Below are 27,310 nucleotides of genomic sequence, written 5' to 3' on the forward strand. Positions count from 1 at the left end.
AGTGCTGAAAACTTTCTTTACAAACTCAAAAATAAACTAAGAAAAGCAGAAATATGAATCTTTCCTGAGAATCATAAACTAATATTTAGCTGCATAAACACAGTTTCATATCTGGGCTCCATGGAGTCCATGGACCTCCTGCTGGTTCCGGTCAGCAGGTCCTGCAGGTTCCTCTGGACCTTTGTTCCTCAGTTCCTCAGTATTTTCTAGTTTTGCCTCATGAACTTCATGTTTCATGTCCAGTTTTCTATGATTCCAGAGGTTCTGCTGCCTCTTCATTACTTTCTGTTGGTCTGATGATTTGCTGCCTGCTGAGGGTTTGGAGTCGTCGTCTTGTTGAAGGAAACATTTAGCAACACTGTTGAACTCAAGCTCCATCCCAACACCATGAGAAACATCCCACATCATGATGCTTGAACCGCCGTGCTTCATCATCTTCACTGAGGCTTCAATTCAGAGTCTGACAGCAAACTGTCTGTGGCCCTTAGAACCAGAAAGAACAATTTTACTTTATCAGTCCATAAAATATTACGTCGTTTCTTTCTAGGCCAATCAATATGTTCAAGTTGTAGCTTCAGCACGTCTTTATTTAAACAACAGGACATTGTGGGACCCCCTGCTGGCACAGAATTCACAGCCAATCACAGACCTTCTCTCCTCTGATCCTGGAGCTGATCACTGGCTGATTATTGGTTGATTATGGCTGATTGCCTGATTCTTTGTCATTTTGGTTATTCTCTGGTCCATTATTTATTTTTCTTTCTCAACTTTCTGTTTTTTTATTGCCATTTCAAACCATTTGATACCATTTTATCTCATCATTTTCTGAACTTCTTCATAGGTTTCGTCTTTGTTGGATCTAAACCAGGGTTAGTAAACGTTTTGTCTTGTGGGCCAGAATGGGTTGTCAAATTTGGCAGAGGGCCAGGAGCATTTGGACACAATGTCATTTATTAAAGTTGGGTATTGAAATGTATGGAAAACACAAATGAAGGTGCAAATATAAAGAAATTAACATTTAGTGTTAAAAGATCAATGGAATCACTTTCAACATTCAGAACATATTATAATGATGCTAACACTGTAGCTGTAGTCCCGTCAAACAGGATTTATTAGAAATAAGAATAGGAGCTGCTATTATTACGGCTGCAGCTCCTAACAAGCTGGTTCACTCCCTGACAGTTCAACCGCCTTGCTGCTCCTCCTGACCTCTGACCCCCCACCTACATGACAGGCCTATCACGTGTGAATGGGAGTCAGCAGTTAGAGGAAGTACATAACGCTACATGTAACAATAAGCAACACAATGTAACTTTTAACACATAACCATGTGAACCCCAGCAGAACTAAAACACAGAATCGTTACAATATTATCACCCAACGAAAGAAAGGGGTATTTAAAATGAGAGCGATAATCGGCATGTTAATTAAGCTACTGTACCGCTGCCGCATAAATGCTAAAGTTGTTTTTTTTTTTTTCATCAGACAGTAAAGAAACTCATATCTCAGTGGGAACAGTGTTGTTGTTCTCCTTTTTTGCCAGTGCATCAAAGTCTGGATTTTAGTTTAGAATCGATCTGAGGTGTTGGTCAGTTAACCGGATCTGTGACGGGCTTTGTTGATGTTCATGACGCTGAAAGTTGCTCACACACGTAGGTGGAGCCAAACAATACCAGCATCTTCTGTGCCATCCTCCGGAGGTTTGGAAATGTGGCTTCATTAAGAGAAGCATAAAAGTCATTCAGTTTAAGAGATCTGAACTTCTCTTTTGAGACGGAGTCAGACTGGAGATCGATCAGCTCCAATAGCACCTCATGCGGTGCTGTTTCGGGGTCTTGGGACAGGACACCAGCTGAAGTGACTTTTCAATTCTTTCACAATCAGTGAACCGACGGCAGAATTCATGTCGTCCAGTGATTTGCAGTATTTCTTCGTGTTTTTGTGTGTTCTGCATGGCCATGTTTGAAAAATGAGCAGATTTGTTTGACATTTTCCTGCAAAATCCTTATTTAGGCTCTCACATTTGTGTACATGTTGCACAAACTGATCTTTCCCCCCTGCAGTTTAACGTTCAGCTCATTCATGTGGGACAATATGTCCACAGCAAAAGCAAAGTCACAAAGCCAATCCTCGTCGCTCAACTCAGGGAATTCGTCAGATTTCCCCAGTAGCTCCAAAAACCAACGAATCTCCTCTTTGAGCTCCAACACTCGTTGGCACACTTTCCCCAAACTTAACCAGCAGACAGAGAGTGGTGACGTAAGTCCTGGTGATCCGCATCGGTTTCCTCTAGGAACGTAATGAACTGATTAAGTCCCTTTGCTCGTATGAAGTTAACAAGTTTTACTACAGGATCCACAACATGATGAAGCTGCAATACAGACTTACACAGAGATTCTTGATGCAGTGAAGAATCTTTATCTTGGACTCTCTTCAGCAACCCCATGTTTTTTCCAGTTAAATTTGGCGATCCATCTGTGGTGACACTGGCAAGTTTACTCCAAGGCAGCTTCATTCTCTCCATGACAGCAGACACCTGTTCATATAAGTCTCTCCTCGCGTTTTCCCCTTCAGTGGTTCCATGCTCAAAAGCTCCTCTGTTATCTAAAAACTGTCATTTATCCCTCTGATAAACATGAGGAGCTGAGCAATGTCTTTCATCCAGTGCTAGTGAATTAAAATGAAAGGACTTTTTGTTTAACTCGCTGACTAAATCTCCATCAATCAGTTCCACACGCCGAGTCACTGTCCTGCGTGACAAGCTGACTTTTTCAAACTTTGCTTTCTGGACACAAGAGATCTTGCTGTCTCTACCATACATTCTTTCAAAAAACCTTAAGGAAAAAGGCTTGTTAGCCTTTGCTAACCTACCCTAACCCTAACCCACGCAGTAAAACACTTTTCTTGTTTCTAATAACTAAAAAATATACAACTAACAAAAAACGTAACAAGTATAAAAAACAAAAAAAAAAATAAATGAATACCAGACCAAAAAAACATATGGAGACTAAATACAAGTTTGCTAAAGGATAAAAATGTCAAAAGAAATACAAACAGAAATAAAAACTTTCTAGAAGTGAATGACAACGGGGAAGTCAATCCTAATATTTCATGGGACACATTGAAGGCAGTTATAAATTTATATCACCAAGTACTGCTATTAAGAAAGAGAAGGAAAAATAACTAAACAAACTAAATTAAAACAAGTGGAGAACATCCAAATCAAAAATCAACTTGATTATACCAATGCACAAATCCAGGAGACAAGGAGTAAAATTTTGAATATACATAAAAGAGAGGAAGAAAAAATATATAAATTCCTGAATCGTTTCATGAAGCTGGGCCAAAGGCAACAAAACTACTGGCAAGAAGAATTAGTAAAAAACTAATGATCCAGTCAATTTGTTCCATAATTGATCACAGACAGGAATAGTAGAAACAGTTTGGATGGTATTGACAAAGCTTTTCAAACATATTATAAATCTTTGTATGCACAACAAGAACAAAGCAAAATAGATGTTAAAATATTTCTCAAGTCATTGGACTTGCCAACAATTGGAGAATGTCAGAACAAAAGTTTAACTGAGAACATCACTGAAAAGGAGCTGATAAAGACGATAAAAAAGAAATAAAAAAATAATAAAAATACCCGGTCCTGATGGTCTTCCAGGCAAATGGTAGAAGATATTTGAAGAAGAACTACCCTCTGTATTATTAAAATCATTAAATTGGACATTAGGAAAAATGACTGCCATCATGGTCTGAAGCAATTACAACGCTAATACAAAAAGAAAGGGGAAAAACAAAATATTATGCAGCTCATATAGACCGATTTCCATCCTTAATCAAGATTATAAACTATATGCATCTATCTTGTCCAATAGGTTGAAGGCGTCTGTCTCAGATCTGATTGACGGGGACCGAACCGGGTTTGTCTCTGGCCGACAAATTCAGGATAATTAATACAAGACGCTCACTTCACATATTTCAGAATATTCAGACTAAAAATCATACAGCAGTAATGATGAGCTTGGATGCAGAAAAGGCTTTCGATTGTGTCAGTTGGGAGTTTTCACATACCACAATCAACCTGATAAAAACATGATACGCGTCACCCACAGCTTGGATCCAGATAAATGGCTGCTTGACAGACACAGTAAAGCTGGAGAGATCCACTGGACAAGGCTGCCCCAACACTTCATATAGAGCCTCTCGCCAGCCAATCAGGGAGAACAATGATATTCACAGTATAGAAATGAATTCAAGAGAACATAAAATAGCACTATATGCTGATGACATCCTTCTATATCTATATTTAGTTCAATTGGTTTCACAAGCTTACTCCAAACCTGGCAAAATCACATTTCCAAACTTTATCAGGGATTGTTGAGATCCAAAGGAATGTCAACAGATTATGTTAGGAAAAGATGGGAGGAAGAGTTGAATACTGAAATATCACAAGACCAGTGGGAAAATATGTGTGAATCTGGTGCTTCAACTTCCTCAAACTATTGCTGTGAGTTCAGTTGGGAAAACCTGTGATGTTTCTGTAGATCACCAAAGCAGCAGTTTTACAGAAACCCAAATGCTTCTGGGTGATGGATGGAGAGGATGCAGGGACACAGAGGCAAATCACTCCCATATTTCCTGGTCCTGCATAAAGATGAAGACTTATTGGAAGGACATTTTGGAGAAGATTGAATTAATTTGGGGTCTTAAACTTCAACAGCCTAGCATGTTATTGCTGCTCGGAGCCGTTCCTGAGGGTCTGAACATCAGTGACAAATATTAATTAAAAATCTTCAGTGCTACAGCCAAAACATTGATGACTTGGGAATGGCTTCAACCTGACCCACCAACGCTAAAGAACTGACTGGAACTGGTGGAAGAAACCCACAAAACGGAAACGTTCCTGCTGAGACTGCAATCGGACCTTTAAAAACATGGACTAGATTTCTAGAGAACAATAACTGAATCATTTATTGTCACTAAATGCTGCTCAAAAACTGGAAAAGTAAATATGTCTGCTGTTTTCAGCCTGTATCTGTTCATCTGTCAGAATGTCAGTAATTTCCTTGTTGACAGTTTTGTTCCATTCTGTGTTTCTGTATGTGATTGATAAAAGAAATACAATCAATAAACATAAAGTAAAAAAATAAAGAACACAAAGTTCTTTATTGTCTCTCTGGGCCTAAACGAGAGTTCTGGTCTTTGATCCATCCCCCTGCGAGGTGTCAAGCTTTCTCCAGAGTAGCTTCTGTTGTTCATTTGTTTCTTATTAACTTTCTGATCACAGATCGTTCTTCTTCTGAACATGTTACTCTGTGACACATCCAGCAGCATCAGTTGCCTTGATCCCTACATTAGGGTCACCTGTTCAACACCTGTTTATTCACATAATCAGTGACCTCACTGATTGATCTCAGCACTGCTATTTTTTATAACACTCTCCTTTCATCAGCAGTAAGAACATCAGGCGTATTGGTTTTCTACTTTTACTAAACTTCTAGAAACTTCACAGCGTCAGTATATATATATATATTCCCTTCTCACCCACCGCGGGTGGTTCTTATCCTCTGAACTCGGGTCCTCTACCAGAGGCCTGGGAGCTTGAGGGTCCTGCAGTATCTTGGCTGTGCCAAGGACTGCTGCACATTTCTGGACTGAGATGTCTGATGTTGTTCCTGGGATCTGTTGTAGCCACTGCTCCAGTTTGGGGGTTACTGCCCCGAGGGCCCCGATGACCACAGGCACCACTGTGGTCTTCACCTTCCAGGCCCTCTCCAGTTCTTCCCTGAGGCCCTGGTATTTCTCCAGTTTCTCCTTTTTCCTGATGTTGCAATCGCTTGGTATTGCTACATCTACCACAACGGCTTTCCTCTGATTTTTATCCACTACGACAATGTCTGGTTGGTTCGCCATTACCATTCTGTCTGTCTGGATCTGGAAGTCCCACAGGATCTTAGCTCTGGCGTTCTCCACCACCTTTGGGGGTGTTTCCCACTTTGATCTCGGGGTTTCCAGTCCATATTCTGCACAGATGTTTCTGTACACTATGCCTGCCACTTGGTTATGTCGCTCCATGTTCTCTGCCAGTATCTTGCACCCTGCTGTGATGTGCTGGACTGTCTCAGGGCCCCTCCTTGCACAACCTACACCTTGGGTCTTGTCTGGTGTGGTAGATCCAGGCCTCTATTGCTCTGGTGTTTAGGGCCTGTTCCTGGGCGGCCAGGATGAGGGCCTCTGTGCAGTCTCGGGCAAGTTGCCCGAGACTGCAAAACCCGACACACCAACCTGTGCATGGCTTGGATCGATTACAAGAAAGCCTATGACTCAATGCCACATACTTGGATCATTGAATGCTTAGAGATGTATAACATCAACAGGATTCTGAGAGCCTTCATTGCAAACTCGATGAGGCTGTGGAAAACCACCCTTGAAGCCAACTGCAAACCACTTGCACAAGTGTCCATCAAATGTGGCATATACCAAGGAGATGCTCTGTCCCCGCTACTGTTCTGCATAGGCCTGAACCCCCTCAGCCAAGTTATCAACAAGACTGGCTATGGATACAGACTCAAAAATGGGGCCAACATCAGTTACCTCCTCTACATGGATGACATCAAGCTGTACGCCAAGAGTGAGCGAGACATCGACTCACTGATCCACACCACCAGGATCTACAGCACTGACATTGGGATGTCATTCGGACTAGAGAAGTGTGGTCGGCTGGTCACACAGAGGGGGAAGGTCATCCACACAGAATCAATCAATCAATCAAATTTTATTTGTATAGCACATTTCAGCAAGGCATTTCAAAGTGCTTCACATCATAAACACAAGAACACAAAGTTATGCAACATATAATAGACAATACATTGTTACATATTACATTTCAAAAACAATTCTAATCAGCTGGTTTTTAGTTGAGATTTAAAGGAAGTCAGGGTTTCTGCTGTTTTACAGTTGTCTGGAAGTTTGTTCCAAAGTTTTGGTGCATAGATGCTGAAAGCTGCTTCTCCTCTCTTGGTTCTGGGGATGCAAAGCAGAACCAGAACCAGAACCTGAGAGTCAGGAAGGTTGATACAACAACAGCAGATCTTTAATGTGTTGTGGCGCTAAACCGTTCAGTGATTTATAAACTAGCAACAGTATTTTAAGGTCTACTCTTTGAACTACAGGGAGCCAGTGGAGGGACTTTAAAACTGCTGTTATGTCTCTATCTTCCTGGTTCTAGTGAGAACAGGAGCAGCAGCTTCTGGATCAGCTGCAGCTGGAGGATTGATTTGTTGGACAGGCCTGTGAAGACGCTGTTGCAATAATCAATGCGACTAAAGATAAACGCATGGATGAGTTTCTCTAGATCTGGCTGAGACATTAGTCCTCTAATCCTGAAGATGTTCTTCAGGTGATAGAAGGCTGACTTTGTAATTGTCTTTATGTGGCTCGCAAGGTTCAAGTCCGAGTTCATCACTACTCCCAGGTTTCGGGCTGATCACTAGTTTTTAGTTGTAATAACTGAAGCTGTGCATTGACTCTAGATCTATAACTCTAGATCTATAGCTCTAGATCTATAGCTCTAGATCGTTCCTCTTTAGGTCCAAAAATAATGACATCAGTTTTATTTTTGTTCAGTTGGAGAAAGTTTTGGCACATCCACACATTTATCTGTTCTAAACATTTATTTAGTGATTGGATGGGTTCAGAGTCACCTGGTGACAGAAGGGGTCTCACTCCCAGAAGGAACAATAGCAGACATAGAGGACAGCTACAAGTACCTAGGTATACCACAAGCAAATGGCAACCTCAATGAGGCCACAAGAAAAGGAGCCACAGCTAAATACCTCCAACGAATAAGGCAAGTCCTGAGAAGCCAGCTCAATGGCAAGAACAAGATCTGTGTGATAAACAGCTATGCCCTGCCAGTAATCAGATACCCTGCTGGAATAATTAGCTGGCCAAAGGAGGAGATAAAAGCCACAGATATTAAGACCAGAAAGCTACTAACCATGCATGGAGGGTTCCATCCCAAATCCAGCACCCTGAGACTGTACACGAGCCGCAAGGAAGGAGGCAGAGGACTAGTGAGTGTGAGAACCACTGTCCAGGACGAAACAACTAAGATCCATAGATACATCAGGGACAAAGCCTCAACAGACAATGTGCTCAGCGAATGTCTCAGACAACAGGGAACGGAGGTTGAGGTGCCAGAGATACCATCATGGGAGGACAAGCCCCTACATGGGATGTACCACCAGCAAATAACCCAAGTGGCTGATATCAGTAAATCCTACCAATGGCTGGAAAAAGCTGGACTCAAGGACAGCACAGAGGCCCTCATCCTGGCCGCCCAGGAACAGGCCCTAAACACCAGAGCAATAGAGGCCCAGATCTACCACACCAGACAAGACCCAAGGTGTAGGTTGTGCAAGGAGGCCCCTGAGACAGTCCAGCACATCACAGCAGGGTGCAAGATACTGGCAGGGAAAGCGTACATGGAGCGACATAACCAAGTGGCAGGCATAGTGTACAGAAACATCTGTGCAGAATATGGACTGGAAACCCCGAGATCAAAGTGGGAAACACCCCCAAAGGTGGTAGAGAACACCAGAGCTAAGATCCTGTGGGACTTCCAGATCCAGACAGACAGAATGGTAATGGCGAACCAACCAGACATTGTCGTAGTGGATAAACAACAGAGGAAAGCCGTTGTGGTAGATGTAGCAATACCAAGTGATTGCAACATCAGGAAAAAGGAGAAACTGGAGAAATACCAGGGCCTCAGGGAAGAACTGGAGAGGGCCTGGAAGGTGAAGACCACAGTGGTGCCTGTGGTCATCGGGGCCCTCGGGGCAGTAACCCCCAAACTGGAGCAGTGGCTACAACAGATCCCAGGAACAACATCAGACATCTCAGTCCAGAAATGTGCAGTCCTTGTGTGAGAGACATCAAATTTATTAGTTGATAAGGTACCCCACCAATTCTGTTTTGTTTATAAGTTCATTCATTGTTCACTGTAGTTTATTAATTTCTTCTGAACTTGGTTTTGTGTCCGTCTTGTGAATTTATTTTTTGGTAGTCATATTTACTTGATGTCAGTGAATGCGTCGCTGTCGCTCAGCAGTACACTGTTTTTCCCGTTCTGCTGGGTAGGGTTAGATGTTGACAGGCAGACTTTTGTATGAAGGGAAATAAAACCTTTCTTATAATCAGCAAGGACAACTCCGGATGTCATACATGCTGGAGCCCAGCAACATATAATGGCGAGCCAGCCAGGAGAGATGTTTTAAAAGGATTTTCGGCGCAAGAACGGAGACGTTTAGAACCGTTGGCAGGTAACGATAGCTTTGTGCGCCGCTCAAGTAAAACTCTCTCCGACCATCGGACCTTAAATTTAAAAGATTTAAGAACAGTTTTCATCCAAGGGGTATGAGAACATTTTTATGAGTCCCCACAATGGAACTGGAACCTCTGCCAGACGAAGTCACAGCCGCGCTTTGTCAGTTAAGTCGCGATCGGCTGTTGGAAGTCAGTTATCAACTGAAATGCTTTGCTACAGAGGAGGAGCCCACGAAAGAAAGTACCAGATGCCAGCTGATGAGGGCTGTAGAAAATAAGCTGGATGAAGTTGAACACAGCTACACGCCAAATAACGGTGTGCAGTTTGTAAAGGAACTTTTATGGGCTCTGGGCAGACCGGAAGTTAAAGAGGAGCGTCGTGGAATTCTCCACTCGTTCAATACAAGTAGCAAATATGACGAGCTGGAAGGGGAGGTCAAAGCCATAGCTGAAAAACTCAGACTAACGGAAGCCGCTGCCGGCTTCGGGTTGAGCTCATCAGCCAAAGTACCGGAGGTGACTATTCGCCGTGAGTTTCACATCTGTGGCCAAATAGGAGGGAGCGGTCAGCGTGATCGGCTGTCCTACACCAGCCTGCTGCACCAGATAGAAAATGGTCTCCGGAAGGGTCACAGTGAGCCCGAAGTTATTGAAGCAGTGATAAGAGCAATCAGCCCTGGTCTTAAGCTGCGTGATATGCTGGAAATAAAGACCGATTTGACGCTCCCACAGTTAAAGACGATATTAAAAGGACATTACAGAGAAGATGACACATCTGACTTGTACCAAAAACTGGTAAATCTTTCCCAGGACCCAAAAGAGTCAGCTCAAGATTTTTTATTCAGGGCCATAGAGCTTAAAGACAGGCTTTTATATGCATCCAGGAATGAAGAAGCAGAAGACTACAGCGTGGACCTGGTGAGAAGAAAGTTTTTAAGATCAATGGGTACAGGACTGCAAAATGATAACATCAAATTTCAGATCAAGACATTTCTTGACGACCCTGATGTGACCGATGAAATACTGATTGAGAAACTTAATGAAGCTTCAAATCTTGAGACAGAGCGGCTAAATAAATTAAAGAGAAACGGCTCAAAAACCACAAGGATCAACCAGCTGCTCACTGAAGATGAACCACGTAGCAGATCTCAAACCAAGGACGAAAAGACGACAGCTCCTGCTCCACCTGAAATGCACACCTTGGTGAGCGAACTTAGAAACGAGGTTGCAGAGGTAAAGCAGATGTTCATCGCTTCCCTGAACACCAGTAAGTGGCATGCTCCAAAGAGGACATCGGACGCCAGGGGTACCCAGAGAAGGAGGGGCTGCAGAGCCTGCCAGAGCAATGGAAAAGGAGACGACTGCACCCATTGCTTCAAATGTGGCCAGCCGGGTCACATCTCCAGAGGATGCAGAGCTCCACGTCAGCAGCAGGAAAACATCGGAGGGCCACTGCCATGGGACCAGCAGTGACCCAGCCACCACATGTAGAGTCCCGCTGCTGCCTTTTCTGCCACCGGGAAGAAACAGTTGATGCTCCACTCCAGAGGTGTTCAGGTTGCTCAGCTACCATGTATTGTTCCAAAGCATGTCAGACACAACACTGGCACAGACATAAGCACACATGTAAAGCTGTGAGACTAGCAGAACAATATCTGGGTGAAAAAAATGAAAAGAGTTGTTTTCCACTTGTAGACAATTTTGACATTTCCTCAGATAAAAAGGGGAAGAAACTAGTAAAGCTAATTGGTAGGCGTAAAATGGTGAGCTGCACTTTTGACAATTCACCAGTTGTAGCACTGTGGGACACAGGTGCACAGGCTACAGTGATAAATGACAACTGGAGAGCAGAGCATTTGCCTCACACCACTATAAGGGAGATAGATGAGCTTCTGGGACCAGAACCATTAAACGGGATCGCTGCTAATCAAACGGAAATACCATTTATGGGGTGGATTCCCATAGATTTTAAACTTACTGGGATTAAAACATCCAGCTCTAGCCTATTAGTGCCCGTGCTCGTCTCTAGCGACCCAAATGTGGCTCAAGACCCTATAGTAGGGTACAATGTGATAGAGGAAGTCATCAAAGAGCAATTGGAGCAACAAGGTAATAAAAATGATATTGCTAACATAGTGAGCAGTGCTTTTGACATTGATGTTGATTCTGCAAAGACTATCATCCAGTTAATACAGACATCCCAGAATCCTGGAAAGGAGATTCAAGTAAAAACAGGATGGCGTAAAGTTATCCTTGGCTCTGATGAAACTCGAACCATTCGTTGTCGAACCCACATACAGGCTGACGAGGACACTGTAATGTTATTTTGTTCTACGCTGAATACCAGCAATCCAGAAGGACTTTATATGCAAGAGGTACTGTTTAAAGTGAAGAGGGGCACCTCAGTCTTGGTCCCGGTGTCTGTCACCAACACCACAGGTTATAATGTAACTTTAAAACCACGCCTTATTCTAGGCCACATCGAGGCTGTAAAAGCAATATACCCAGCTGCTTTGCAACCAGTAGAGAACCAACAAACTAACAACATGACAAGTGATGCAGATGTTAAAGCCTCATCCCCTGCCAGCAGTGACATGAGTAACGTTTGGGATCCTCCTGTACAGTTAGATCATTTAACTGGTGAGCAGCTGCTTGCAGTGAAAACAATGCTCAGAGAGGAGTGTAAAGCTTTTGCCAAAGACGAAAATGATGTTGGTTGTATTCCCAGTCTTCGCATGCACATTACCCTCAAAGATCAGACACCAGTTCAAAAGACCTACATTAGTGTGCCTAAACCCCTGCACCAGGAAGTAAAAACCTACCTACAGGATCTGATAAACAGAGGCTGGGTTACAAAATCAAAGTCATCCTATTCTTCGCCGATAGTCTGCGTGAGAAAAAAAATCAGGCGAGCTCAGACTTTGTGTAGATTATCGAGAACTTAATCGCAAATCAGTACCTGATAGACATCCTATTCCCAGAATACAAGACATGCTGGACAGCCTGACCGGTAGCTCCTGGTTTACAGTATTGGACCAGGGAAAGGCTTATCATCAGGGTTTTTTAGATGAGGACAGCCAGCCACTCACTGCATTTATTACTCCATGGGGTCTATATCAATGGACTAGAATCCCATTTGGACTCAGTTCAGCACCAGCAGAATTTCAGAGAAGCATGGAGGAGTGTTTGTGGGGTTTGCGTGATGATGTCTGCCTACCTTATCTTGATGACAATTTGGTTCACAGTAAATCACTTGAGGACCATGTTGAACATGTAAGAGCAGTCTTACAAAGATACCAGAAACATGGGGTTAAACTTACTGCTAAGAAGTGTGAACTTTTTAAGCCAAGAGTTAGATTCTTGGGTAGGATGGTCATAGCATGGATCCAGCAGAGATTGCCCCCGTTCTGGCACTCAGAGAAAAACAACCCAGCACAGTGGGAGAGGTGAGACAGATTTTGGGCTTTCTGTCTTATTACAGATCTTATATTCAAGACTTTTCATGCATCGCAAAACCAATATATGAACTGATTGCAACCCCAGCAGACGCTAAAAACCCCCTCCAAGGCTCAAAAACCAGAAAAGTAGAAAACAGGAAAAACAAACTGAACAGGGGACAGCTGCCCTCATCATTCCCTGTTAAATGGACAGAAACTCATCATCAAATTCTGTGCTGCCTAGTTGACAAATTGACAAACCCTCCTATTCTAGGATACCCAGACCTAAACCAACCATTTGTGCTGCATACTGATGCTTCTCAAGCAGGATTAGGGGCAGTTCTCTATCAACGCAGAGACGGCAAGCTACGAGTTATAGCTTATGGATCTAGAACTCTAACCCCACCAGAGAAAAATTATCATATGCATGCAGGTAAACTGGAGTTTTTAGCTTTAAAATGGTCTGTCTGTGAGCACTTCAGAGATTATTTGTTTCATGCCCCATCTTTTGTGGTTTACACTCACAATAATCCACTCACTTCTGTTTAGACAACATCAAAATGAAATGCATCAGGTCAGCGTTGGGTTGCTGAGTCAGCAGATTTCAATTTCACCATAAAATACAGATCTGGAAAAACAGATGCAGATGGGTCATCTTGAATGGTCTTTGATTTTGAAGGCTATATGAGAAGCTGCACACAAACAATTAGTCTAGACGCTGTATAGCCGCACAGCAGGTATCGTAGAATTGTGAGGCGAATAACTCTCAAATATATAGATAAACATAACAAACCACAGAGACGAGTTCTTACTGCCAGCCACGACGGGTCGGGAGATTTATTTACATCTTCTACCACGGATGCATCATTACAAACATTATTTCTCAAACTCAAAGTCTCAAAATCAAAGTCCCCAAAATCTCCCCGTTCTTTGTCTACAGACATTCTTATAGCTTCCAGTGACGTCGGTTTTGCGTCAAGATTCTGGCTGCCCATTGACTGAGTGTGTGTTGGAGTTTCCACGAATTCTTACTGACCTCTCATCTGAACATCTGCTCCATTTCAGAACTGCAAAACAAGTCAATTAATAATAATAGTTGTTCTTATCTGTCTAAACAGCGTACTTTCCAACCCGAGTTTTGGTCCAACATTTTGTACTTTCCAGATAAAACCGGGTCAGATCGACCTTTCTGGCGCCAGAAATCTTTTCCCTCAAAAACAACTTTTAGGAAGTATTCCTGCTCCGACACAGGGTATCTTAGTGCAGCAAGCAGAACCAGCACCAATGTTGAATGCAGTCTCTTTTGGTGTCCTGCAGCAACAATCAGGAGCAGAAAGACTTTTGGAGACAATTCAACCAATACCAAGACAGGAAATCTGTGCAGCACAACGGCAAGACCCTGTAATAGGTAAAATGTACGAGTATAAGCTGCAAAACAAAAGACCTGCTGCACATGAACTCCAAACTGAGAGTCCTGAGTTTAAAGCATTGGCTAGAGAGTGGAGCAAACTAAAAATCACAGAGGATGGAACAATGTTTAGAACAACCAAAACCAAAAAACAACTAATTCTTCCTTCAGTGTACCATCCGTTGGTGCTCGATGAATTACATAAACAAATGGGTCACTTGGGCTCAGAGCGGACACTCAATCTGATTAGGGATCGTTTCTTTTGGCCAAAAATGCAAAGGGACATTGAACATTTTGTCACCAAAAGAAAACCTAATAGACAGGCATGTGTTGAGCATAGAGACCACTCACCCATTTCAGCTAGTGTCAGTTGACTTTTTGCATTTGGAACAATGCAGAGGTGGTTTTGAGTACATTCTGGTAGTTATGGACCACTACACACCGCTTTGCTCAGGCTTACGCAACTACAAATAAATCAGCAAAAACAGTGGCAGATAACTGTTTAATGACTTTTGTCTCAGATTTGGCTTTCCAGAAAAATTGCATCATGATTTAGGACGAGAATTTGAAAACAGGTTGATACATCACCTGAAAGAACTGTCTGGTGTTAAGGGCTCACACACCACCCCCTATCACCCACAGGGGAACGGACAAACAGAAAGATTTAACAGGACTCTTCTTTCGATGTTAAGAACGCTAACGGAGGAACAGAAAACAGACTGGAAAAATCATCTCCACAAAGTCGTACATGCATATAATTGCACTGTTAATGATGCCACTGGTTACTCTCCCTTCTTCTTGCTGTTTGGGAGGTCGCCACAGTTAACAGCTGATCTTCTTTTTGGCCTTGAGCGAGAGCAAGGTTTGGGTTCCTACCAGGACTATGTGGACAGATGGGGACAAAGGATGGCTGAAGCATACAGCATTGCCTCCAGGAATGCAGCCAAGTCTTCTGACCGAGGGAAAATACAGTACAACAAGAGAATACACGGTCCAGGACTGCGAGTCGGGAGCCGTGTACTTGTCAGAAATGTGGCTGAAAAGGGAGGGCCAGGCAAAATCCGCTCCTATTGGGAAGATAACATCTATGTAGTTAAGCGTCAAATGGGGGAGGAAAGTCCTGTGTTTGAACTGGAGGCAGAAAATGGGAAAGGCAGGACAAGAGTTCTGCACCGAAATATGTTGTTGCCCTGTGATTTCCTCCCTCTGTGTTCAGATGAGAACACAAATGCAACCTGTACGAATACAAAGAAGAGACATGACAACAAACAGAGGCAAACACGTTTGGAACTGACACAACAGACAGGAAATGAGGAGGAGATTCCAGATGAGGATTTCTCTGATGTGCTTTTCACATGGCCTCTTCCAGAGCCGAACAGGTCACCTGAACTGGACCCCCTGGCTACAGAATTTGTGCCACAAATGGACAGTTGTGCCAACAAATCTCTGCACAGAACAGAAGTTGGTCAGGGTGATTGTACAGAAACTAATGAGGAAAATATCAACATTGCTGAACCAGAGGATGTGGACATCATGGTCTCAGGGGATGTGGAAAGTGGTTCTGACATTGAACAGGCTGTAGAGGCAAGACAGCCCAGTCCACGCCCCAGGAGAGAGCGAAGGAGACCACAGACTTTGACATACAGTTAGGGCCAGAAATATTTGGACAGTGACACAGGTTTTGTTATTTTAGCTGTTGACAAAAATATGTTCAGAAATACAATTTATATATAATATGGGCTGAAAGTGCACACTCCCAGCTGCAATATGAGAGTTTCCACATCCAAATCGGAGAAAGGGTTTAGGAATCATAGCTCTGTAATGCAGAGCCTCCTCTTTTTCAAGGGACCAAAAGTAATTGGACAATGGACTCCAAAGGCTGCAAGTAACTCAAAAGGCCTTTCCCTCGTTAACCTGTAATCAAGTAAGTAGTTAAAAGGTCTGGGGTTGTTTCCAGGTGTGTGGTTTTGCATTTGGAAGCTGTTGCTGTGACCAGACAACATGCGGTCAAAGGAGCTCTCAATTGAGGTGAAGCAGAACATCCTGAGGTTGAAAAAAAGGAAAAAATCCATCAGAGAGATAGCAGACATGCTTGGAGTAGCAAAATCAACAGTCTGGTACATTCTGAGGAAAAAGGAATTGACTGGTGAGCTTGGGAACTCAAAAAGGCCTGGGCGTCCACGGAAGACAACGGTGGTGGATGATCGCCGCATACTTTCTTTGGTGAAGAAGAACCCGTTCACAACATCAACTGAGGTCCAGAACACTCTCAGAGAAGTAGGTGTATCTGTCTCTAAGTCAACAGTAAAGAGAAGACTCCATGAAAGCAAATACAAAGGCTTCACATGTAGATGCAAACCATTCATCAATTCCAAAAATAGACAGGCCAGAGTTAAATTTGCCCAAAAACACCTCAAGAAGCCAGCCCAGTTCTGGAAAAGTATTCTATGGACAGATGAGACAAAGATCAACCTGTACCAGAATGATGGGAAGAAAAAGTTTGGAGAAGAAAGGGAACGGCACATGATCCAAGGCACACCACATCCTCTGTAAAACATGGTGGAGGCAACGTGATGGCATGGGCATGCATGGCTTTCAATGGCACTGGGTCACTTGTGTTTATTGATGACATAACAGCAGACAAGAGTAGCCGAATGAATTCTGAAGTGTACCGGGATATACTGTCAGCCCAGATTCAGCCAAATGCTGCAAAGTTGATCGGACGGCGCTTCACAGTACAGATGGATAATGACCCCAAGCATACAGCCAAAGCTACCCAGGAGTTCATGAGAGCAAAAAGGTGGAATATTCTGCAATGGCCAAGTCAATCACCAGATCTTAACCCAATTGAGCATGCATTTCACTTGCTCAAATCCAGACTTCAGACGGAAAGACCCACTAACAAGCAAGACCTGAAGGCTGCGGCTGTAAAGGCCTGGCAAAGCATTAAGAAGGAGGAAACCCAGCGTTTGGTGATGTCCATGGGTTCCAGACTTAAGGCAGTGATTGCCTCCAAAGGATTCGCAACAAAATATTGAGAAAAAACTTTTTTGTTTGGGTTATGTTTATATGTCCAATTACTTTTGAGCTCCTAAAATGTGCAGTGTTTGTAAACAAATGTGTACAATTCCTACATTTTCTATCAGATATTTTTGTTCAACCCTTTAAATTAAACGTTACAATCTGCACTTGAATTCTGTTGTAGAGGTTTCATTTCAAATCCAATGCGGTGGCATGCAGAGCCCAACTCACAAATATTGTGTTACTGTCCAAATATTTCTGGCCCTAACTGTATTTTGCACTTGGAGAACCAAGTTCCACAGACGGAACAGTAGCTACTAAATGTGTAAATGTACAAGGTTACTGGCGGTCTTGGTGAAAAAAAAAAGAATGAAGCTAAACTGTACTGTAACCTGTACACTTGAATGTCGAGATGACATTTCTAAAGTGGGGAGAGTGTGAGAGACACCAAATTTATTAGTTGATAAGGTACCCCACCAATTCTGTTTTGTTTATAAGTTATTTCATTGTTTACTGTAGATTATTAATTTCTTCTGAACTTGGTTTTGTGTCCGTCTTGTGAATTTATTTTTGGTAGTCATATTTACTTGATGTCAGTGAATGCGTCGCTGTCGCTCAGCAGTACACTGTTTTCCCCGTTCTGCTGGGTAGGGTTAGATGTTGACAGGCGGACTTTTGTATGAAGGGAAATAAAACCTTTCTTATAATCAGCAAGGACAACTCCGGATGTCATACATGCTGGAGCCCAGCAACACTTGGCACAGCCAAGATACTGCAGGACCCTCAAGCTCCCAGGCCTCTGGTAGAGGACCCGAGCTCAGAGGATAAGAACCACCCGCGGTGGGTGAGAAGGGAATTTATTTTATGTTATATATATATATACAACCATACAACAACAGGTGGTCTGACATCCTGTCTTGATGATGTCATCAACTCTGGTAAACACCTGAGAGGTTAAAGGTCACAGAGTGATGGAGGCTCAGAGGAGGAAGGAGCCAGTCATCATCATCATCAGTAGATCTACTGGTTCTGACTGGTATTGATGGTTCTGATCGCCACCAGAACCCGCTCCCAGTACTGGCCCACCCGGTCGGGTCGCCTACCTTCACCAGAACCGGAACAGTCTGCTGTTGGTCCTCCAGACAGAAGAAGAAGAAGCAGCTTCCTGAAACCTCCAACAGGGGGTGCACTGAGCCCACCTGACCCCACACTGACACCTGCTGACCTTTGACCCTGAGACAGAGAGGGGAGAGAGGTAGAGAGGCTGGTTAGAACCAGAGCCAGCAGAACCGATTCAGAAACCTCCATCAGGTGATGAAGCTGATGATGAAGAGGACAGAGTGATAACACCTGATGCTGCTGGACCAGGAGAAGAAATATTAATATTCAGGGTTCTGATCAGTTATTGATCTGCTCTATAACAACCTGATTGATCGATGTGATCACTGATAACCAATAACCTGATATTTCACTCAATAATCAGAGGATGAAGGAATAAAACTGTTCAGCATCATCATCAATGTGAATCAGACATTAACAATCAAATCATTATTTAAATATGATCAGATAATACCTGAAACCTCCAGCAGGTGGCAGCCTGTGGATAAATGGATCAGAGGGTGAATCACTGATCAGGTGTGTTGATCAATAAACAAGCGGTGATGCAGAAATTAATGTTGATTCTTCTAAACACTGAAAACATTGAAATTTATTTAAATCTGTAATTAAATATCATAATTTAAATATCGATGGTCACTTTGGTGAGTTTTAGTCATCAATCAAGATCAATAAAGTGGATGTTGCTTTAAATTAGTATTTTCTCTTTGATCTTGTGGAATCAGATCAATTAGCTGAGGTTATTAATAAATCATTAATTTTGAATTTATTCGTATTTAATGTGACGTAAACATAATTTAATAAAAATTGTTTATTACGTTTTCCAACAACCATCTGAAACCTAAGATAAAGTTCATTAATAAATTATTATTATTTATGAATTTTATTAGTGGATTTATTTTTATTTTATATTTTGTTATTTTTATCTGGTTCTGGTCCAATGGGCTCTTTGCACTTGCCGCGCTGACGTCACAACTGCATGCCTAAATGCGCCTCTCTTTTTTCCGCTTTCAGTAACTATGACTGAAACACTTAAATAGTTTCCTCATGATGACCAACTGCTTTCACTCTTTCCAGTCTGGTTTTCGTGCTCACCACAGCACGGAGACTGGCCTAGTCAAAGTATTCAATGATATCCATATAAATACGGACTGTGGGAGAACCACAGTGCTGGTTCTGGTTCTGGTTCTGTTGGACCTCAGTGCAGCTTTTGCCATATTACTGAATGGACTGGAGAGCTGGGTTGGACTCTCCGGTTCGGTGCTCGACTGGTTTCAATCTTACATAAAGAACAGGGATTTCTTTGTTTCAATTGGAAACTTCTCATCAAATCAATCAATCAAATTTTATTTGTATAGCACATTTCAGCAAGGCATTTCAAAGTGCTTCACATCATAAACACAAGAACACAAAGTTATGCAACATATAATAGACAATACATTGTTACATATTACATTTCAAAAACAATTCTAATCAGCTGGTTTTTACTTGAGATTTAAAGGAAGTCAGGGTTTCTGCTGTTTTACAGTTGTCTGGAAGTTTGTTCCAAAGTTTTGGTGCATAGATGCTGAAAGCTGCTTCTCCTCTCTTGGTTCTGGTTCTGGGGATGCAGAGCAGAACCAGAACCAGAACCTGAGAGTCAGGAAGGTTGATACAACAACAGCAGATCTTTGATGTATTGTGGTGCTAAACCGTTCAGTGATTTATAAACTAACAACAGTATTTTAAAATCTATTCTTTGAGCTACAGGGAGCCAGTGGAGGGACTTTAAAACTGATGTTATGTCTCTAACTTCCTGGTTTTAGTGAGAACAGGAGCAGCAGCTTCTGGATCAGCTGCAGCTGGAGGATTGATTTGTTGGACAGGCCTGTGAAGATGCTGTTACAATAATCAATACAACTAAAGACAAATGTATGGATGAGTTTCTCTAGATCTGGCTGAGACATTAGTCCTCTAATCCTGGAGATGTTCTTCAGGTGATAGAAGGCTGACTTTGTTACTGTCTTTATGTGGCTCGTAAGGTTCAAGTCCGAGTCCATCACTACTCCCAGGTTTCGGGCTGATCGCTAGTTTTTAGTTGTAATAACTGAAGCTCTGCATTGACTCTAGATCGTTCCTCTTTGACTACATGTGATCTTTGACCTCAAGGAGGTCAAAGGTCACATGTGGGGTACCCTATGGTTCAATCCTAGAACTCGTCTTATTCAATATTTATATTCTCCCACTAGCTCAGGTTATAACAGGAAATATTAGCTACCATAACTATGCGGATGACACACAGCTCTACATTACGATGTCATCAGGTGACCTTTGACCCCATCCAATCACTGAATAAATGTTTAGAACAGATAAATGTGTGGCAATGCCAAAACTTTCTCCAGCTGAACAAAAACAAAACTGAAGTCATTATTTTTGGACCTAAAGAGGAACGATCTAGAGCTATAGATCTAGAGCTACAGATCTAGACATATAGATCTATATCTATAGCTCTAGAGTTATAGATCTAGACATATAGATCTAGAGCTATAGATCTAGTGTTATAGATCTAGAGCTATAGATAAAGAGTTATAGATCTAGAGCTATAGATAAAGAGTTATAGATCTAGAGCTACAGATCTAGAGATTCTGATCTAGAGCTATAAATCTAGAGTCAATCCACAGCTTCAGTTATTACAACTAAAAACTAGCGTTCAGCCTGAAACTGGGAGTAGTGATGACCTCTGACCTGAACCTTGCGAGCCACATAAAGACAGTTACAAAGTCGGCCTTCTATCACCTGAAGAACATCTCCAGGATTAGAGGACTAATGTCTCAGCCAGATCTAGAGAAACTCATCCATGTGTTTATCTTTAGTCACATTGATTATTGCAACAGCGTCTTCACAGGCCTGTCCAACAAATCAATCAAACAGCTGCAACTGATCCAGAACCAGCTGATCCAGAACCAGCTGATCCAGAAGCTGCTGATCCTGTTCTCACTAGAACCAGGAAGATAGAGACATAACAGCAGTTTTAAAGTCCCTCCACTGGCTCCCTGTAGCTCAAAGAATAGATTTTAAAATACTGTTGTTAGTTTATAAATCACTGAACGGTTTAGCACCACAATACATCAAAGATCTCAGGTTCTGGTTCTGGTTCTGATCTGCATCCAGAACCAGAACCAAGAGAGGAGAAGCAGCTTTCAGCATCTATGCACCAAAACTTTGGAACAAACTTCCAGACAACTGTAAAACAGCAGAAACCCTGACTTCCTTTAAATCGCAACTAAAAACCAGCTGATTAGAGTTTTATTTTAAATGTAAAACGTATGGATTTGTATTTGTGGATATGTATGTAATTTTTTATTCTTTTTATTTTTTTTTCCTGCTGTGGGCAACGGGGCCCGATGAATACCCGTGGTTAAACAGACGGCGGAGTCCGGCGGTAACAGGCGCTTAAATTCCATGACAAAAAGAAAAGAAAAAACCACGTGGTATTTTATTCTATCTTGCATGACTTTGTGTTCTTATGTTTATGATGTAAAGCACTTTGAAATGCCTTGTAGCTGAAATGTGCTATACTAATAAAATTTGATTGATTGATTAAGACAAAGTCGTACTTAAGACATAAATAAAACAATACTATGCACTTTGTTTAAGTTTTCATGGATTTCCAAGCGATCCTCAATTAAGACAGCTTGTAAATATTCGTTGCTACAAGTTAAAGCTACCAGTTAAAGCTAACGCCGCACAACACAGTTTGCAGCCTTCACTTCACTCCGGATCAGCTTCTTCAGTCTAAAGACGAAGGTAAAAGAGCCGTCCTGTGTTATTTACATTTAATCGCTTCTATATTCAGCCTGAAAGAGCGAGTGTTTGGGAACGAGAGAGCAGAGCTGGACAGCCGAGACACTGATCAGCATAACACCGCTATAAACACCGTCCTAATGAGCCCTTCACAACAAGCATGCAAAATAAAACAAAATAACAGAAATCTTAAGCAACACGGCCATATTTTTCTAAAAGTAATTACTCTGAACCTGAACAGTCAGTGTAACCTGGTTAAATTTATATGTTGTTATAATTACTCAAAATGTTTTTCTTTGGTTATTTGTATGGGTTCCTACCTGACTGAAAATCTCTGTTATTGTTTTAACTGTGTTACTTTAAGAACGGAAGCTCCTCCCCTTTTGTTTCTTCTTCTGTGGTATTGTCTTTAAAATGTTGCCTCCCTTAAACCCTCCCCTTTTGTCATGTTGTCCTGTGGGAGAGGTGTGTATTATTTTTTTGTATCTAAATACATCCAGTTTATTTATAGATTTATTAAGTTAATTTCTATTATGTACTTTTGTTTATGTAAGGCTTGGAGCGGGCAGCCTGTAACACGGTTATTTCCTATTTGTTATTCTTGTCAGAATAAACCCTTTTAAAGGTGAACCACGGCCTGGTCATTTAAAAACAGCACAACGCAGATCGGATCCGGTTACATCAGCTGAACTAGAACTCAGATACCAGAACTGCTCTACTGTTGAGCTCTGAGCTCGTTGTGCTTCGTCAGGATTCTGAAGTAAAAAGTCTGAACTGTAATCTGCCCCCTGCAGCGTTTATTGTCATTAACAATAAACACACGTAATATGCTTGACAATAAGGCACAAACATTGTCCGTTAAAATCGCTGAGAAATGTTTAGATAATTAAATAGCAGATTTTTACAAGAATAATGTCGAGAATAATGCCTGCTAGCACAAGCTAAAGCTAACGTTAGCCACAATGAGCTAAAGCTAACGTTAGCCACAATGAGCTAAAGCTAATGTTAGCCACAAAGTTTAAAGAAAGTAAAATTCACCTTAGTATCTGTGAATGTATAACGAGGCGAACATCTTAAAACTTTTCTCCGACTTACTTGTTGGGGCTTCAGATAGATGTACATTATTAATTGTTAGCTTGTAAAAGCTCTGCAGATACCCGGTAAAGTAAACTACCGTTTTCAATAGATCAGAAACATTTGAGCCGTTTTTCCTGAACGCGAAAGCTGAGGTGCAAAGAGCCCATTAATGACCCACCTGGTCCTCAGAACACCTGCAGCCTCTCTGACGCTCAGCGCTCCATCAGGCCCCGCCCCTCCGTCAGGCCCCGCCCCTCCCGGTCCAGCAGCCAATCCCAGCTCAGCTTTTGGACCCAGCAGGTCAGGAGAGCCAATCAGCTCCAGGTGTCCTCTGTCTTGGTCCCGCCCCGAGGCATCATGGGGGATGTAGTTCCAGTGAGGCAGGAAGACGAGACGGTTCATCCACTGGGGGGACGGAGAGGTCAGCTGGAGAGACAAAGGTCAGAGGTCAAACAGAAACACAGATGTCATTTAGAGGTCAGAGAAGTGAGGCAGAGTGGAGTCCATCAGGGTCAGAGGTCAGCTGAAGGAACCAGAACCTCTGACCATAAGTCAGTTGAAGGTTCTGCTGGTTCTGATGAAGAGGTTCTGGACCAGAATGTGAGATTATTCAGAGATTAAACAGAACCAGATGATAATCCAGATGATAGAACACCACCATATAAAATAATCTGATTTAATCTGTTCAGGTTTATTTGTTAGAGAAAATTATAATAATCTAAAATGATGTTTTACTAAAGGAACCAGCAGCTGCAGCCTCTGCTACAGGATTAAGATTAAAGTTATTAATAAAGTTTCATAACATTAAAACCTTTTGTTACAGAGTTTATCCCAGTATCAGCCTGGAGAGCAGCTACTGGTCTGACTGGGAGGAACCAGCAGCTCCTCCCAGTGAGGCAGCAGCTCCATTACAGCTGGTGTTAGCATCCTAGCATGCTTACAAAGGGTTCAGGATCAAACAAACAGTAAGACATAGTAACTTTGAAAAGGTAACTTAGTTACTTCACTGATTACTTGATTAGGAAAGTAACTAAGTTACATTCAGGGTTTACTGGATCCTGGGTTTGTTTATGTAGAAATTAATTCCCATTTTTAAATCATCCAGACTGCAGGCGTCTTCACTGCAGAGCCTGCAGTGAACTGAGATAAACCTCAGTTTGTAGATCTTATAGTCGATGCATTGAGAACAGGGATCAATCACTGCTGGCGCCTCGGCTTCATCTCTGCATTTTACATCTCATAGTCGAGCAGGACGCTGGCTTTACTTTATTATTTCTATTGTTTTATTTTGCATCATATCAGATGCTTTGTCCACTTACTGATGCAGAGTTGATGTCCGGATATCAAGAAAACTCGTCCCATGAAGCTCAGGCAAACAAAACAGGATGAGTTTGCGGTTTCTCACCCGCCGCTGGCTTGTTCCACAGAGAGCGATGTGCACGGTCAACCTTCAGTGGATGTGGGAAACTCTGTTTGCCCAGTAGTTCAGGGATGAGCTTAGTGACAAACTCAGTTGGTCTCCTTTCTTCTGAGTTTTCTTTTATGCCAACAATTTTGAAGTTTAGTCTTCGGGAGCAAGCTAAGGTTCTGGACTTGGAGGCTCGTTCTCCAAGTCCAGAACCTTATCTTGCTGCTGGGTTATGAGTTTTGTGAGCTCTGCACATTTCATTTCCGGTTCCCCCAGGCGCTCCTCGTGTGCGCTGATTGCTAATTCTTGGCCAACCATGCGGTTCTGCAAGTCAGTCTGTGCAGCTAGGACAGATTGGAACTTAGCTTCAAGGGCGTCGAAGTGCTCATCTGATTTCTCAAGAATTGACGCTGACATACTCTTACAAATTTCAGGATACATTTTCAGCATCTGAGTTTTATCGCCCGACGCACAGTCCTGGGTTCGCTGGCAATGCTACTGCTAACATTAGCCTCGTTAGCATGAGCACCTCCGATGTATTCGTCCATAGTCTTGTTTTTCCTGGAATTTGTGGCTTTCTTTGAAGGCGACATGATGCCCGGTGACTAGTCAGGGCTGCAGTATCAACAATGCCAACTCCTAGGTGCGTTTATTTAGGAATTTATTTAAAGTTGTGGTGGAGAGCGCAAACAAACACATCTACATCTTACAGCTGCGCACTAGCGCCCCCTGAATGTGTTTTTAACCAGAACTCACCATAGGCTGCCGCTGCTACTCCAGCTGTGGTTTCAGACCCAGTTTCTTGCCAAGCGGCCATTACTTCAACTGCCGCTTCTGTTTTGCTGCTCTTATCGAGCTTCCAGAGTTCTGGCAGCACCATCCAGAACCATGGTTCCACCATCCAGAACCACGGTTCCACCATGTGGAAGCCCAGTTGGATCTCCATGGGATAACCACAGATGAGACCAAGTACTTCCATGTTGTTGCGTTGGACTCTGTTTCCACCAGCCGTCTGATGGTTCTGCTGAGGCGTTAACAAATACAACTCAAGGAGAATCTGCTTCTGCTCTACCAACTGTCAGATGCAGGGCGGCTGGTAAATTCCTCACATTCAGGACTTTTCTGCTGGCCTGGCTGCAGCAACCGTTTTCTCTAAGGTGGTCTTGGTGCGAGGTTACCACCAGGTTCCAGTGCATCAATTGGATGTACCCAAAATCGCTGTTAACACGCCTTTTGGTCTTTATGAGTTTTTATGGATGCCCTTCGGTCTCAAAGGGCTAGAAAGTGCAGACTTTCTAGCTTCGTCTATTTGGACGACATATTGGTGGCTAGTTCCTCTGCAGAAGAACACACGGTGCACCTTCATCAGCTGTTTGTTAGACTCAGTGAACTCAGCCTGATGGTGAATGCAGCTAAATGCCAGTTTGGTCTTCCTGCTGTTGAGTTGCTGGCACACAAAGTGTCTTCTCAAGGTGCGGTTCCCCTTCCTGCAAAGGTTGAAGCAGTTTCCACTTTTCCCTGCCTTTCCTCAGTGAAGCCCCTGCAGGAGTTTCTGGGGATGGTAAACTTTTAGAACCGTTTCATCCCACAGGCAGCTCACCTCATGCATAAAACACTTAGAGGCACAAAGGGACCAGCAGATAGTGGACCCCGAGAGGCTACAGGCATTCGATAATGCCCAAAAGGTCTTGGCTAATGCTGCACTTTTGGCCCGTCCATCTCAGTGGCTCCTGTGGCTCTAACAACCGATGCCTCTGAGTCCGGTTGTCATGGCGGTAGACTCGGTGTTGCTCGGTAACCGGCTCAGAGGAAACGTTAGCATGCACCTGTTAGCACCTGTTAACATCTGTTAGCGTGTGACACGGAGCTGATGAGGTGAACCAGAGAGACTCAAGACGATGAGAAAAAACCATTTTAATAATTTAACTCTTGTAAATAATAATAGCCTCTAACAATTGTTCCCAGAGCTTCATAGAGTTTTAATATTGTGATGTTTTAATTTATGGTTTCCTGTTGGTTCCTGTGATCAGGAACCAGAGACAGAGTATTTTAGTAACCTGGGCTTTGACTAGGACGTGGTGGACGGGTTGTGTTTGTCTCGCTAATGAAGACTTGTCCTGGTTGCCAGGACAACCAGTGTGTCTTTCTGTCCTGCACTAACAGCTGCTGCCCTGAAGGAGGCGCCATTAGCTCCTCCAGCTAGCTAGCCTCCATGAGGATTGTGGGAAATGAAGTCTTCAGTCAGGAGAAATGGAGCCAATCAGCTGGATTATTTAATCCCAACTGAGCGCGCTCAGAACACCTGAGTACGACTCTGCCTTTAATCTGCCACCTGGACACGCCCACCTGTGCTAAGCCCCGCCCCCTGCTCCTCACCTCACATCTGACGCTGCCGCTGCCATCTTCCAGCCTCCACTCTCCGCCCCGCCCGGCTCTCAGCCAGCCAATCAGCAGCAGGTTGACCCTGGTCAGCGACCTCTGACCCGGCAGGCTGAGCTCCGCCTCCCTGACCCAGGCTAGATGCTGATTGGTGCTCCAGGACAGGTTGCTGACGCAGGCCAGGTGCTGCTGGGTGAGCAGCTCTGAGACGCACAGAGGCCTGTAGAGAGAGAAAAACCTGTCAGGGGGCGGAGCTTAACTATCACCTGTAGGTCTGTGTGGATCAGGTTCTGATAGTTCTGGTTCTGATAGTACTGGAGGTTCTACTGGTTCTGGACCCAC

The 27,310-nt window shown here is 43.0% G+C and overlaps 1 protein-coding gene across 1 annotated transcript in view; it reads right to left on the minus strand.

The window, feature by feature from the left end:
* Positions 1–27,310, minus strand: part of LOC129376438 (CST complex subunit CTC1-like) — an 81,184-nt gene that overhangs the window by 38,045 nt on the left and 15,829 nt on the right. Inside the window, 3 exon segments of the mRNA XM_055056073.1 lie at positions 18,309–18,438; positions 23,360–23,607; positions 26,966–27,188. Coding sequence (XP_054912048.1) covers positions 18,309–18,438; positions 23,360–23,607; positions 26,966–27,188 — 601 coding nt within the window.

The sequence above is a fragment of the Poeciliopsis prolifica genome, unplaced genomic scaffold (assembly GCF_027474105.1).
Source record: "Poeciliopsis prolifica strain line A6 unplaced genomic scaffold, Auburn_PproV2 SCAFFOLD044, whole genome shotgun sequence".
Classification (NCBI taxonomy): Eukaryota; Metazoa; Chordata; class Actinopteri; order Cyprinodontiformes; family Poeciliidae; genus Poeciliopsis; species Poeciliopsis prolifica.